The following is a 16,303-nucleotide window of genomic DNA, read 5'->3' as shown; positions in this document are numbered from 1 at the left end:
TCAAACGTAATGACTCCGCCTTCGCGTCATCAACATGAGCCCAAGTGCTGAGAAAATTCACGGAAAACTTATTGGGATCAAGTTAACGGTTGAAAAAGGTAAACGGGATTTATACGATTTACTTGTCTACATTAATTTTACAGGAGAATAATTACACATAGTGGACGTATTACTCATTTACAAAAACATATATTTTCGAGAAGCAAACTACATTTCCCGTAGTGCGTTTGCCGCGTGATGACTTCAGTGACAGTTCTGAGTTGATTTTTGACCCAAGACTAGTACACTGATTTGGATAAGGACCCTTGGAGGTACAGTAAGTGCAAATCATGATATAATTAGTGCCAACACTTTACGGGCAGCATTAGTTAGACCTGGCTTGGTTACATATAGCTGGGTAAAGATGTCTTAAATTGAAATTAAAATGTTGTAATGGTTTAGCCTTGAGGGGTAGTGCTACTGCGTTAGCTTGTGTCGTGGGAGGATTTACACTAGGATTAGGAGAGCAACAAATTGATTCTGTTACAAATCGCGATTCTTGAGCCAAACGATTTTAAAATCGTCTTCCTGATTAAAAATCGATTTTTATAAAAAGTTTGGAATACTGTTCATATTTTGCTGTTTAAGAAGGAAATTTGTACTTTAATTCACCAAGTGGCATTCAAATGATCACATAGTCATAAAAATTACTGATGTAAGAAAAAAAAAAAAAAACAGCACCATCACTATTTGAAAAAAGTCATTTTTTTAATCAAAACTAGTCAGGCCCCATTTCCAGCAGCCATCACTCCAACACCTTATCCTTAAGTAATTATGCTAAATTGCTAATTTGGTGCTAGAAAATCACTTGCCATTATATCAAACATTGCTGAAAGCTATTTCCTTTTTAAGTGACGCCTAACATTATCTTTGTGTTCGTTTTTGAGTTGCCAAAGTGCAATATACTCTCACGTCTTAAGGTCAATATAAGGTCAAACATGGCAAGAAAGAAACCGTCTTCTCTAGAAACTCGTCAGTCAATCATTGTGTTGCAGAATGAAGGCTATTCGAATGCTTGAAATGGCCAAAAAACTGAAGATTTCATACAATGATGTACAGTCTTCAAAGACAAAGTACAACTGGCTCTAACAAGAACGTAAAGAGATGTGGAAGGCCAGATGCACAACTGAACAAGAGGATAAGTATTATACAGAGTCTATAGTTTGAGAAATAGATGCCTCACATGTCCTCAGCTGACAGATTAATTGAATTCTACCTGCTTAAGACCAGCTTCATATACAACAGTAAAGAGAAGACTCCGGGGTGCGTGCCTTAAGGGAAGAATTGCAAAGAGATAACCACAAAAAGAAAAGATTTTAGTTGGCAAAGAAACAAAGACATTAGACAACAGAAAATTGGAAAAGTGTGTTATGGATCTTAACCTCATTGAGCTTTTGTGGGATCAGCTAGACTGTAAAGTGCGTGAGAAGTGCCTGACAAGACATCTATGGCAAGTGCTACAGGAAGCGTGGGGTGAAATATAACCTGCGTATCTGGACAAACTGACAGCTAGAATGCCAAGGATGTGCAAAGCAGTCATTGCTGCACGTGGAGGATTTTTTGATGAGAACTCTTTTAATTAGTTTAAGAAGTTTTTCAAATTGTAATAAATTTTTTAATTGTAATTTTTCACATTATTACTGTACAGACTGTACGTTGTGATCAGTTGAATGCCACTTTGGTGAATAAAAGTAACAATTTCTTTCCATAAGAGCAAAACCTGTACATTATTCCAAACTTTTGGCCACCAGTGAATATATTTGCAATGATTAATATATAAATATAGGAAGCTATATTTGTGCAGAGTTCCACATTAACAGGTTATCTCTGAGAAGTTTTGTCTCTTTAATGCAGGGTTTCTCAACTTTTTTCATCTTTTGAACCCCAAATTCTTCACGGACCCCTGCCCCAAAACCACCATCACAACAAATATTATATTATTTACTAGAAGTATAAAAATTATCTCTGTGAGTTCCAATAAGAATGTCCAGGCACTGCTGTGCTTTTGTATCAGGCTTCTGAGCAAAGTGTTTCTATTACATTTACATCCAGCGATTGTACAGCAATTAACAAGGGAGAAATACAACAATACAAATTATTCAAATCAAAGACAGCACAAACAAACACATCATACAATGAAGTTAGGGAGACAGTCTGTTGCTCAGCTGAGGTTTTAGGGCCATCCACAGGATGAAACATCACAGAGAACTAACATGATCACACGTAAAGTCAGCATGATGTTTCCGATAGTTTCGGTACCCTAGGATCGGCAACTGTATGCTAATGCGCTGATATGCAGTGTTCTTATCAGACGTGTTTGCAGTGGTTTCAATGTGTTTAACTTTTATTTTTGTCTTTACTGCACTTGCAGAAGTATAACCTAGTGAAAAAATACACTTCTATTTAAGATACATTCTCTTAAAGCAAGCCTAAATATCTTATATGTTGCTTCTCAAGTAAATGTATCTTGTTTTGAGGAGTTTTATACAATTTTAAATGGAAAACAAGGCAAAAACACTTGACAACAAGAGGATTTTTTTGCAGTGAATTTCTTCACCGAATTAAACTTAATCAAAAGTATTTTTCCCTTTAATTCAGTGAATGTCTTTCAGTGAATGTCCTCTTTATTGTTAGTAAGCATGTTTAATAAAACCTTTTAAGTCTAATTCAGATGTGAAATGTCTCGAACACAATGGTGAATCCGTTATTCGTCCTCTTTCAGATTGTAAATTCAAGTCAGCTGACCTGTAATCAAGGAAGTTTGGGTTAAGGAACGATAGTTTTGAAGGAAAACAGATGAAAATACACCTTGCCATATTCACCAACATGCAAATTATGCTTCTTTCAACTCTACACATGGTTGTGGCAGGGTTTAAGCAGACTAAAAGATTGGAGAAGTCCTGCATACATCACCAGAGAGAAGTCTGTTGTTTCATCGGAAGATCGTGTTATGACATTTTGATTAAAGATTATGAGGTGAAATTCAAATAAATAAATAAATAAATAAATAAAATTGTGTCAATGTACCTACTTTCCAGGCTGTCAAAAGGGCTGAGAAATTAAATTAAATTAGAATTTTTACCATAAATATCATAAAAAATGGAAATAATTTCAAACTGGTGGGTGACGCCACACACTGGTGTCAGTATTTTTTATGGGTTGCCATAGACTCAGATGCGGAAGAATAATAGCCTAATAATAATATAAAAATGAACAAACACAATAGAAACTACGCCCTTTCAGGGCTTTGCCTCTAATAAAGGGTAATAGATTTGCATGGCAATGGTTTCTTCTGACTATTTTACAGGTGAATGAGTTTGTGCTAAGTGTTGCCAGACATATTTAACTCAATCTTTTCTCTAAACATCGTGACGGTTCCCACAGGCATCCATCATTTAGCAGCTGACGCTTGAGTTTATTGTTTAGAGTTTAGGGAAGTGCAAGCAATTGCATATTTACTGAACTTACGGGCAAGTCTTTCCCCTCACAGCCTGGTTTCCATTTCCATTAAAAATCAAACATAGAACAATCCTCTTGTTTATTCAATTTAAGCACATGTGCAGATGTGGTGGCAGAAAGCCCATTGACTGTTGTGTTATGCTGCCTTCACGTGCTATCGGAATTATCGTAAATACGAGTTTCCCACTTGGGATTTGCACACAGACAACCCTCGAGTCTATGAAAAACTATGAAACCAGAGTTTCCGACAATGGCGGAGTCCAACTTTCAACATGGCAGAGGAGAGTACGGTTTCTGTAGTGAATGACAGGTTGTTTCAATTTTCTAATTACAGCTAATTGTTAGTGCTTTCCGTTTTGGTCAAATTAATTTATGTATATCAACAACAATTCTATGCATGTTGTACATTTTTACACTGTGAAAATAACTTGTATTTGACAAATTCCATTATCATCTGCTAACTGAGTGATATGTAATATGGTGACAAAATAAATGTTCCTCAAGAAATATGTATGAATGAACCTGGCATCGTTAATTTTTCCCATTCTTTCCAACACGTGAACACGACGTACTCGTAATTACCACTTTAGAAAGGGAAGTAGGATAATTCCAAAAGCACATGAAACCACCACTTCCGTGTTTGGCTTAAACGGTGATGTTGCCAAAGGATTGTCTATTGCATCATGTCTTGCTGAAAAGCAAAAGACTAAAGAAAAAGGTCACAATATAGGCTACATACTTTAGGCTACATGCATTCATAATGAATTCATATAGAGTTTTAATGTTGTATTAACTTATTTTAAAAAAGAAAACACAAATTAACTATAAAATATAAAAAACATGTCCAGAGACATCAAAGTAGCCTCATTGGTTTTGTATTTACCTGCTAATTAATTATTTAATGTAGTCTTACAGTTTTCTTTTATTTGGCCTAAAGAAAATTCATTCCTTTGAACCTGCTGATACCCTGGGTGAATGATTCCTCTTTTAATATTTATTTTTGTCAGTTACGGCTATAATTTTACTACCAGACACTGGTGTAAACTCTATGGATTGTACTAAGACATTCAGGGCTGGTTTATAACACTCTTTGTCTCAGTGAGTATAGTTTCAATGGTGTGTATAGTAAGCAATAATGTTTATTATTTCTTGTCTTTGTGGTGTAGGGATCATGCAGTGAATCAAGTTCCTGGCACTGACTGGTGGTGTAATACACTGTCCCCTCTCTTCTGCTGGGTTTGTCTTGTGCCCGATACCAGGATGGCAGCAGATGTCCACAATAAGGGTGTACCCTGGGAGGTTAAAAATGGCAACTTGATGCCTGTGGATCGACTCCAGCAGGACCGATCAGACAGTCCGACCCCTGGCCTGGTGGAAGGGACTGAGCCAGGTTAGTTTAATAATTCACACTGTGTGAATTATTTGTTTTTGTCTGGGATGTTTATTTCTGTTTAGACTGAGTGAGGGGAATGAAGTTCTCTTACGAGAGGTTTTCTCGTATTGCGTAAGCTAGCTTACGCTACGGGAAAGATTCATCTTTTCTGAGATATTGAAGCCAAAAAATTATCCTTAATTTTTGTATCCATTGTCAACGCAGTGCGGCAGCTGCAGACCTTGAGCGGGCTATCTAGCGAGCTCATAGGTTGCTCTGCGGCAACTGCTGCAGCCTATAGACGAGCTTGGGCGAACTCGCATCCAATGAGAGGCGTCCGCGCGCTCACTGCATCAAAGCCCGCCAAAATGGGCGTGACTAGAGTGCATATAAGCGTAGTTCGTAGGCTGGAACCCTGATTTTCATCTCTTCAGCGAAGCTCTTCGCATCACTGAACTGGAAGCCGCGTCGCCGTTCGAGGGGCATCAAGCAAGCGTGGACAGCGTTCGAAGAAGCCGGCCGTCTTCGCCACCTTCAGCCGTCCTGCGAGCTACGCCATCCGGCGACGTATCCTTTTTAAAAGCAAGCTAGTTCTTAAGAACTTCACAAAAGAGTACGAGCGTCTTTTTTAAGATGCCTCGCTCCACTTGCGCCTCATGCGAGGATGCGGTAGCAGCACACCTTTTGCCCGCCCTCCGCGAGATGGCGGTCTAAACCGCCACCGGTGAGCTGCACTGATGGGTCACATTCCACACAGACCGGCACCGCCGCTCTGTCGTTCCCGTCCCACTATGTGCTTATGTATTACACAATCAATGACCCGCATTCTTGCCGGCCAAATATTATTTCCCCACTCATAAGGGCTCCCCCGGGTCCCCCCTTAATTCCCTGGGGCTTATACAGTGGATGCTTGGCGCGCACGGCGTTGACAATGGGTTCCCGTAGCGTAAGCTAGCTTACGCAATACGAGAGAACCTCTCGTAAGAGAACGTATCGGTTACCTAACGTAACCTCGGTTCTCTCTAGATGAGGGAACGAGTATTGCGTAGCCGGCCGTGCTCGCGCCACGAGCGACTTTTCGCTTCAGTCAATGAAAACCAGGGTTCCAGCCTACGAACTACGCTTATATGCACTCTAGTCACGCCCATTTTGGCGGGCTTTGATGCAGTGAGCGTGCGGACGCCTTTCATTGGATGCGAGTTCGCCCAAGCTCGTCTATAGGCTGCAGCAGTTGCCGCAGAGCAACCTATGAGCTCGCTAGATAGCCCGCTCAAGGTCTGCAGCTGCCGCACTGCGTTGACAATGGATACAAAAATTAAGGATAATTTTTTGGCTTCAATATCTCAGAAAAGATGAATCTTTCCCGTAGCGTAAGCTAGCTTACGCAATACTCGTTCCCTCATCTAGAGAGAACCGAGGTTACGTTAGGTAACCGATACGTTTTATGTTGCTTTAACCAATTAGTTTGAGACACTTATAGTTCCTAAGCCAACAAACAGGATTTCTATGGTGAAACCATGCCTTGTTTCTTAGTTATTCATATCCTTGAAGTTCCCTATTGAATTTATTTTTTTCAGTGGTAAAATAACTTGCATATATATGTGTTAGCTTATATGTTAGCATTATGTTTCATATTTGTGTGAGATGTTCAAAGAAGTCTCCTTGAGGTTTTCCCAGAACCTTATATATGGAGGTGGAGAGTGTGTTAGAGGTGTTTCCTGAAGTTTACTTATCATTTACTCACCCTCATGCTGTTCCAAACCTTTATGACTTTATTTCTTCTGTGGAACACAAAAGCAGATGTTAGGTATTGAAAGCCCCAGTCACCATTCACTTTTATTGCTTATTTTTTTCCATATAGTGAAAGTGAATGGTGACTGAGGCTGTCATTCCTTGACATTCTGCCTGGCAGATTTGCTATCCATGGAAGAAATTCCTACAGTCATTCATTTTGGGTGAACTATCCCTTTAAGACCTTAATCAGCAGGTTTTTTACGAGACCCTTATTTTAGTTTTGGACTGATACAGGTTTTTCAATGACCAGTACTGATATCTAGAGAACAGTGTGGCTAATGACTAGGGCTGGGTATTGAGTTTGATACATTTTAGGCACTGACCGAATTGCCTCTAAACAATCGAGTATCGAAAAATGTCTTGTCGTTCTGTACCAAATTTCGATATCTAAGGGGTTAATCTCGTCAACTTCAGTGATAAGCATGTGACATGCCCAAATCTAAAAGTGTTGTTTATTGGCTGTGTTTAGGCATCAAGGAAAAACACTAGTATCAGAAAATGGTTTGAGTTCCAGGGCTGAGAAAGAATGTTATCAGTAATATTGCTAACACTGTTCTACATTACAGAGAAATACTAAACCATAATAATGAGTCTTTAAAATATAATTTTTACAAGCGCACGCACGAAGCAAGCCGCAGTGACACCGGGAAAAGCAGTAATGATTCTGAATGTGTCTGAAAAACCAGCAAGAGACTGTCTGAACATTTTGTTAATTAATAGAGAGAAATACTCATTCGGGTTGAGTAAACAGATCTACGGTACGATATTTGACTTGTTTTCCCATTAATCTATTAAATTATTAATAAACTGTTATTATTATCGAATTAATATAACAAAATATTTTCCCATAGACACAAAGACACATGTTTGAAGGAACGCTCTTTATTATATTATAAAGCACAGATGACAGAAAAGACGTATATGCGCATATATGATGCGCTGATACAGAGATGTGCAGTCTCGTGGAACATGCACATCTAAAGATCTCACTCTTTGTTTTTGCCTTCCGACTTTAATTTTGTTTTATGAGTGCTGCAAATGACCTCAGACATCTCAGATCAGGAGGTGCTTTGAGTTCAGTTCACTTTATTTCCACAGAGCAGTTTATTGAGAACGCAACTCTGCAGCCTATGTGCAAAATCACTAAAGCAAGAATATTCACTAATCACTCAGCCCCAAGGTTTCCAATCTAATTGTTTATATATATATATATATATATATATATTGTGAAGGAGGGAACTAAACAAATTTATTCACACACATGATATATTTTCCTGGATAATGAAATACCCGACGGGTAGAGATTGCACAGATGAAGCTTCTTTGCCTGAGAGATGTTCACAAATGTTGTAAAGCCATCTTTCAAAAAGTTGAACAACACATTTGAAATGAACTTTTAGTTAAAATAAAAATAAAGTTCAAAGTTTAAAAATCAAGGTGTCTTGCTTTATTGTGTAAGCTTAACCCTAACCATGTTTACAGAAATTATCCCATAGTACCAACTAGCGTCCAACCAGGGGTAATATCGGTGTTCGTCACTTTCCTGCGCAGTTTTTTTTTTTTTACCAAAGCATCGAAATAAGTATCGTTTAGGAACAGGTATCGAAGTCAAGGTATCGATATCGAATTTTTTGGAATGATACCCAGCCCTACTAATGAATGATATACTGAAGGTACCCAATCAGAATGAACATTTCCCTACTGCAGCTACCATGGCAACTATCCACTTGCTGCTCTAAACCAATATATGGCACTATAATTAGGAATGCACCCAAATTGACTTGGAATGTCACAGACTCAGATGCATTTTTACTCTGACTTGTCATGGATTCGAGCCTATGGAACTCTTTCCAAGTTCAGCCGAGTCCATGGCTTATTCCAACAGACTATAAACTAAAAGGCAGTTTCACATGGGACACAACAGCCGGTAAAATCACTAGTGGCTACTGCCTTCCCCTTAGTGGACACGTTTGTGCAGTCAAGTCGGTGCTCTGGTTGCGGTTTTGTCATGGTTACAATCAAGAACAACACATCACAAAATAAAAAGAGAAAACTTTTATAAATATTGGGCTATGAAGTATTTTTTGCCATAATGTATACACACATGTAGGCTATTATTTCTATTGTCTCTTGCAGTACACGCTAGATTCATAATTGCTTAATAAAGTAACTGTTAATATGTTTAAATAGCTTAGTTGGTAAATCATTATTGCTAAAGCAGACAGTTGCTCGAAACGGATTAAATAAGACGGCACCTATTTATTATTGATATATATCTTCAAATTATTGAGCATATTTCCACTATTTACAACATTCAACAATGCACAGTCAAATATTAGAATATTATGGGGTAGCGGTTTGATTATAATTTTAATTATTGACTATGAAATGTATAATTCAATGGCAGAGTTTGTGTATGGAGCTAAACTTCATGTAACTAGTTGAAGTTGGTAATGCCGTTTCTTTGTTTTTTTATGTATTTTTGTAATCCACCGGGTAATTTATTCACTTCATGCTTTTTTTAATAAATTACAATTTTACAGAAGAACAGGCCAACGTGGCCGGCGCTCAAGAAAATATCAATTAGTTTTACCTTTGGCGGCAGCTGCTGCGAGATGCACACAAATGGATCAATGATTTGCACTTATTTGCTTTCCGCGCTTGAACTAGACACTTGTGACTGTCATGTCCCATGTGAAATGGCCCTAATAATGTTAGAGTGGGCTTTTTCAGTGTTTCGGATGTAGCATTTGTAGTCAAAGTTCTCAGCGAGTGCTGATTACAACTAGGGATGTGCAAGGGTGGTCGACTAATCGACTTGCCATCTAACAGACTTATTGGTTATAAACTATTGTTAATATTTTTAGTGGTGGTGGTTTTTAATTAATTGACTGATGTAACTTCTTTAGGGGTGGTCACACTACACTTCACACTTCATTCACTCCCATTCAAATGCATCCAAATGCGGGAGACCAGAAGCGCAACCCCATGTAAAGATATTTCGTACAACGCTGCATTCCGAAGTCCAAGCTTGGTGGACCTCTTACCATGGTTTCTATATCAGAAAAGCTATTTCATTTTGAAATGAAAAACAGTCATCTAAATGCATTTTAGATATTATTTCTTTTAAATTACTATAATTACAATAGTTGCTCTAGACCCTTTCACACATGCAAACTTGTAAATTGCAGTAAAATCATTAGATTGCCTTAACTGGTACCACATCTGCTATTTTAAAAATGAAAACAAAAGGTATAGTTCAATGTATCGTTTAAGTATTAAAGGGATAGCTCACCCAAAATTTTAAATTCTCAAATGTTTTTATTCACCCTTATGCCATCTAAGATGTGTATGACTTTCTTTCTACTGCAGAACATAAACTAAATAAATCATGAAATCATGATTGCCAAGGAGACTGCTGTCAATCTGTACAGTGAAAAAGGAGTTCTATTTTGGTCTGTTCTCACCTAAAATGAACTGGATCGCTTCAGAAGACTTCTATTATTGATCATTTTTGGAGCTTTTGGAGTTCTAATCACCATTCACTTGCAATGTATGGACCTACAGAGCTATTAGAAGAGATATTCTTCTAAAAATCTTTGTTTGTGTTCAGCAGAAGAAAGTCAAACACATCTGGAATGGCATGAGGTTGAGTTAATAATGAGAGATTTTAAATTTTTGGGTGAATTATCACATGCGTGCCATCAAAATAATTGATACTCAAATTGGCAGGCTTGTTGAGGAGAGGTCCTATTATCAGACTTTAGCAGACTGCCTGACAAAAAAAACAGGTGTAAAAATTTGGGGGTGGGCTCTTTTGACATTTGCATTAAGCAAATTCTCACTATGTCCTAGCAACCACCCAGAAAACCCAGCTCATTAAAAGCAACTAAAAAGAACATAGCAACTGCCTGAGCAGTTACCCAAAAATACCCAAATCTCTTGGCGACAAGTTTTGACTCTGGGCCGAAAACCAAAAATGCTTTATATACAGTGTGTATGTATGTACACTGGCGGCCAAAAGTTTGGAATAATGTACAGATTTTGCTCTTATAGAACGAAATTGGTACTTTTATTCACCAAAGTGGCATTCAACTGATCACAGTGTATAGTCAGGACTAGAGCCCGACGGATATGGGATTTTTGAGACCGATACCAATTTTTAGAGGGGGAAAATTCACCAATTACATATATGGTGGCCGATATAGTTAATTTTTGAGCTGGAGTGAAAACAGATCTTTTCTATGTGGATTGTTCATTGATTTTGCACCGATATGATTAAGCAAAGGTACTCAGAATATTTGATATTATTATTATTTTACATTGTCAACAAATTCTAGAAATTAACACTGAGAAATTAAAGAATAAATAAAAATACAATAAATAGCTTAAACATCAGTACTGTATATTCAGTATCAGTCAATTGCTGACCATTTGAAATAAAAAATAAAAATACAATAAATAGCTTAATTATCAGTTCTGTATGTTTAGTATCAGTCATATGCTGACCATTAAAATAGAGAATAAATAAAAATAAAATAAATAGCTAAATAAACATTGGTACAGTTTAGTATCAGTTAAATGCTGTCTATATTAATACTGCAAGTCAATTAGGGGCAAGTTGTAAAACAAGATTTACACCTGCCGAGTCAAGAGATTAACAGCGGCAGCTGTGTTACACCGTATTCTGCTATACAAGTTCAGGGGAAACTTTAAACAGTGGAAAACCAGACTTTTTTTTCGATTGACTGGACAACTGGAATTGTTCGATTGAAGGGGGTAACAAACTGTGAATCCTAAACAAAACAATTTAGTGAATACATGTTTACATATTAGCTTCCACTCAGCTGACAAGCAATGAAAGTAGCTACATTGTTTGCTAGTTAGCTATAAGCTCATTGTCATTGAGAGTAAAGGATGGACCAGCATTGCGTCTCACCAACGAGGTAACAACGTAGTGTGAAATCAACACTCAACAGACAAAATCCACCACCGCTGAGCTGCAAAAAGATGATCTGATGTTGACCTTTCAATCTGCTAAATTACTTACTACACTGACAAACTATAGCTGGCTAACATAACAAACAGATGTGATAAACATAAGTGACATGTTTGTCAGGGACAGGGTTAACATTATTTTTGTTATATTGAAAATGGAAAATGATGGGGTCATTGTTCAACTTTCCGGTATGAATTTCACAAACTACATAGCAACTTACAGAGAAGACACCGCTTAACTCTGCAGTGTCTGCAGAGCCACCATCAGTTCAGAGTCAGATCTGTAAACAATAGAGTCGGAGCACGCTCTGTTGGACAAACTACGTTATGACACCAATTCTAAAGCATTATTTTCTGCATTAAATGTTCTGAAAATAAGTTTTCATATCTGTGCATATCTGTAAACATAAACACCGATTAGTGTTGTCAAAAATACAGAGTATCGAGTATCGGGTCTACCTGGTACACATGCAGAGATGGGAACTTTTGGAAGCTCACAACAAGCAAAAGATGACGACAAGCAAAGCTGCTGCAGAGTCTCATCTGAATCTTGTCGAAAATAAAAGTGGAAAAAGCCAGGTTTGGACTTTTTTTGTATTTGAGGCTGATGAAAAGGGAAACATCATAGATCAGCAAAAACGTATTTGTAAACGGTGCTTTCGCAATTTGCTGACGAATGGAGGTAACCCATCAAACTTAAAGCACCTGAAAGACAGACACCCGGATTAATTCAAGCAACCAAAGCAGGTTAGTTTAAAAGCATATTATCATTTGCATTAGGGCTGAAACGCTTAGTCGACATTATCGACAACGTCGAAAATAAAAAAATGACGAGAGAAATTTTCATTGTCTGATAGTCATTTAACATAAAATGAAATCATATTGAACTGTAATGATGCACGAGAGCAGCACGGCAGTTCACGCCTGACGGAGGAGAGGAATAATTACACAGATTACAGTCCAGATGCACTCTAAACTTTCACAGCTTCATTTTATGTAGATCCCAAAGTATTAGGGAATTATAAAAAAAAAAGTACATTCAGAAGCAGTCTCGTTGTGGAATAAGTGGAGCTGGAAAAATCCCGGCGTTACAAATGCAGTTATATTTAATGTGTTATAGCTTTATTAAAGTTCAAACAATACAGAAGCAGCTCAATGAGTTGCGCGAATGTCCCGATCTAAGGGGGAGAGATTGAAACTGCACCTGGCTGAGAGACACTCATCCCTCGAGCGCTCACACTTAATGCAGCTAGATTAGAACGCGATTGCTCGCGACTTATTTAATCATAATATGTGTCACTGTGCATTTCTTATTGTGAAGAAAAATGGCAATATGCAACTTTATTTATACGAGAGCACTTTGCACATTAGTTTGGAAATTGTTTTTTATTCATTCTATTGTATGCTTGTTTATTTAGGTTTTTTTTTTTTAGTACTTGGTAAAAACTTATATAAGATTTGCTCAATGGCATGTTTCTGTTCTTAGTTCTGCTGCTAATGATTTGTTGACTTTGTTAATAAGAGTGTTGTTTAGTAAACTGTTTTTGCTTTGGTACTGAAAATGGTATCTAGTACCGTGAAATTTCAATGGTATTGGTACCGACTACTGATTTGTTTGGTACCGTGACAACACTAACACCGATACTGATATATCGGTTAAAGGCTAATATATATCGGTCGGGCACTAGTCAGGACATTAATAACTTGAAATTTTACTATTGCATTTTGGAAAAAAAAGAGTTCTCATCAAAAAATCCTCAACGTGCAGCAATGACATCTTTGCAGATCCTTGGCATTCTAGCTGTCAGTTTGTCCAGATACTCAGGTGACATTTCACCCCACGCATCCTGTAGCACTTGCCATATATATGGCTGTCTTGTCGGGCACCTCTCACACACCTCACAGTCTAGCTGATCCCACAATAGCTCAATTATCTGTTGTCCAATATCTTTGTTTCTTTGCCCACTCTCCCACTTTTCCTTTTATTTTTCTGTTTCAAAAGTGGCTTTTTCTTTGCAATTCTTCCCATAAGGCCTGCACACCTGAGTCTTCTCTTTACTGATGTACATGAAACTGGTGTTGAGCGGGTAGAATTTAATGAAGCTGTCAGCTGAGGACATGTGAGGTGTCTATTTCTCAAACTATAGACTCTGTATAGTACTTATCCTCTTGTTTAGTTGTACATCTGGCCTTTCACATCTCTTTCTGTCCTTGTAAGAGCCAGTTGTCATTTGTCTTTGAAGACTATAGTGTACACCTTTGTATGAAATCTTCAGTTTTATTTTTGGCAATTTCAAGCATTGAATAGCCTTCATTCCTCAACACAATGATTGACTGACAAGTTTCTAGAGAAAGCTGTTTCTGTTTTGCCATTTTTTTTACCTAATATTGACCTTAAGACGAGCGAGTCTATTGCATACTGTGGCAACTCAAAATAAACAAAGACAAAATGATTTATTCAACTAACCAAATAGCTTTCAACTGTGTTTGATATAATGGCAAGTGATTTTCTAGTACCAAATTAGCAATTTAGCATAATTACTCAAGGATAAGGTGTTTGAGTGATGGCTGCTGGAAATGGGGCCTTTCTAGATTTGTTCAAAAATAGTGATGGTGCTGTTTTTTACATCAGTAATGTGCTGAATATACTTTGTGATCAGTCAAATGCCATTTTGGTGAAACTCAGCAAAAGAAGAAATGTCCCTTTTTCAGGACACTGTATTTAAAGATAATTTTGTAAACTACAGATCTTTATTGTAAAATGTTTGAACAATATTTTCCATGCTTGTTCAATGAACCATAAACAATTAATGAACATGCACCTGTGGAACGGTCATAGAGACACTAACAGCTTACTGACGGTAGGCAGTTAAGGTCACAGTTATAAAAACTTAGGACACTAAAGAGACCTTTCTACTGACTCTGAAAAACACCAAAAGAAAGATGCCCAGGCTCCCTGCTCATCTGTGTGAATGTGCCTTAGTCATACTGCATGGAGGTATGAGGACTGCAGATGTGACCAGGGCAATACATTGCAGTGTCCGTACTGTGAGATGCCTAAGACAGTGCTACAGGGAGACAGGAAGGACAGCTGATCATCCTCGCAGTGGCAGACCTTGTGTAACAACACCTGCACGGGAAGATCAGTACATCCGAATATCACACCTGCGGGACAGGTACAGGATGGCAACAACAACTGCTTGAGTTACACCAGGAACGCATAATCCCTCCATCAGTGCTCAGACTGTCCGCAATAAGCTGAAAGAGGCTGGACTGAGGGCTTGTAGGCTTGTTTAAAGGCAGGTTCTTACCAGATATCACCGGGAACAATGACGCCTATAGGCACAAACCCACCTTCGCTGGACCAAACCGGACTGGCAAAAAGTGCTTTTCACTGACGAGTCATGGTTTGTTTCACCAGGGGTGATGGTGGGACTCTTTTATCTTCGAAGGAATGAGTGTACACCAAGGCCTATACTCTGAAGCGGGAATGATTTGGAGTGGAGGGTCCGTCATGGTCTGGGTCGGTGTGTCACAGCATCATTGGACTGAGTTTGTTGTCATTGCAGACAGTCTCAAAGGTGTTCATTACAGGGAAGACATCCTCCTCCCTCATGTGGTACCCTTCCTGCAGGCTCATCCTGACATGAACCTCCAGCATGACAATGCCACCAGCCATACTGCTCGTTCTGTTCATGATTTCCTGCAAGACCGGAATGTCAGTGCTCTGCCATGGCCAGCGACGAGCCATGGGATCTCAATCCCATTGAGCACTTCTGGGACCTGAATGATGTGAGGGTAAGGGCTAGGGCCATTCCCCCCAGAGATGTCTGGGATCTTGCAAGTGCCTTGGTGGAAGAGTGGGTAACATCTCACAGCAAGAACTGGCAAATCTTGTGCAGTCCATGAGGAGGAAATGCACTGCAGTACATAATGCAGCTGGTGGCCACACTAGATACTGACTATTGTTGATTTATTTATATATATATATATATATATATATATATATATATATATATATATATATATATATATATATATATATATAATTTATTTATTGATTTTTGCCTAAGAAGCAAATACTTGCCCTACAAAGTGCTAATAAATTATTATGAATACACAACAAAGGACAAAAGCATACCTTTTCAAGTTCAAGTTTTCTTTGAATCTGTTCATCATCCATATTGTCAATATTGTTGTGAGTGGGGAAATAAACAATGTATTTTTGGCAGTGTCACTCACTGGTTCAGTTTCAACAGCCCCGTTTGCGTGAGCAGTGAATGCAATGTGTGTTGAATTGGACTCTTGTTTGACTCTGCTGATTTAGTGTGCGTAATTGGGTTATTGGGATATTTAACCTTGATATGTGATGGTGACTCAAGCTAAACAGACTCACAGCATCTGAATATGCATGGAAAAACACAATTTATTAATGCATTGATATTCAAGAGAGTGATCGCTTTATTACTTTTGTAAATGTACACTTTAATAGGCTACTAGGTAATGCAAATACTAACAGAATGTGTGTTTGCATTTAAAATTTCACCAGTGTGCTTTCATTAACTCCTTTGAGTGTTTTTGTGCGTTTGCGCTCGTCATGTGGACACACGCATACACTCACTCTACAGATACGCATCTCAG

The 16,303-nt window shown here is 38.2% G+C and overlaps 1 protein-coding gene across 4 annotated transcripts in view; it reads left to right on the top strand.

Annotated features, from left to right (window-relative positions):
• The window catches only part of mon1a (MON1 secretory trafficking family member A), a 59,231-nt gene that overhangs the window by 23,237 nt on the left and 19,691 nt on the right, over positions 1-16,303 (top strand). Inside the window, exons 1-2 of one of the 4 annotated variants that reach the window (XM_052101319.1) lie at positions 18-98; positions 4,665-4,888. In XM_052101319.1, coding sequence (XP_051957279.1) covers positions 4,759-4,888 — 130 coding nt within the window. In that variant the 5' untranslated portion in view covers positions 18-98; positions 4,665-4,758. Of the gene's footprint in view, positions 1-17; positions 99-250; positions 317-4,664; positions 4,889-16,303 lie in introns of those variants that run through there. The other 3 variants (XM_052101318.1, XM_052101320.1, XM_052101317.1) reach the window with 3 other exon arrangements.

The sequence above is a fragment of the Xyrauchen texanus genome, chromosome 32, assembly GCF_025860055.1.
Source record: "Xyrauchen texanus isolate HMW12.3.18 chromosome 32, RBS_HiC_50CHRs, whole genome shotgun sequence".
Taxonomy (NCBI): Eukaryota; Metazoa; Chordata; class Actinopteri; order Cypriniformes; family Catostomidae; genus Xyrauchen; species Xyrauchen texanus.
The sequence above is the reverse complement of the archived record's forward strand: the minus strand, read 5'-3'. Positions and strand labels throughout refer to the sequence as shown.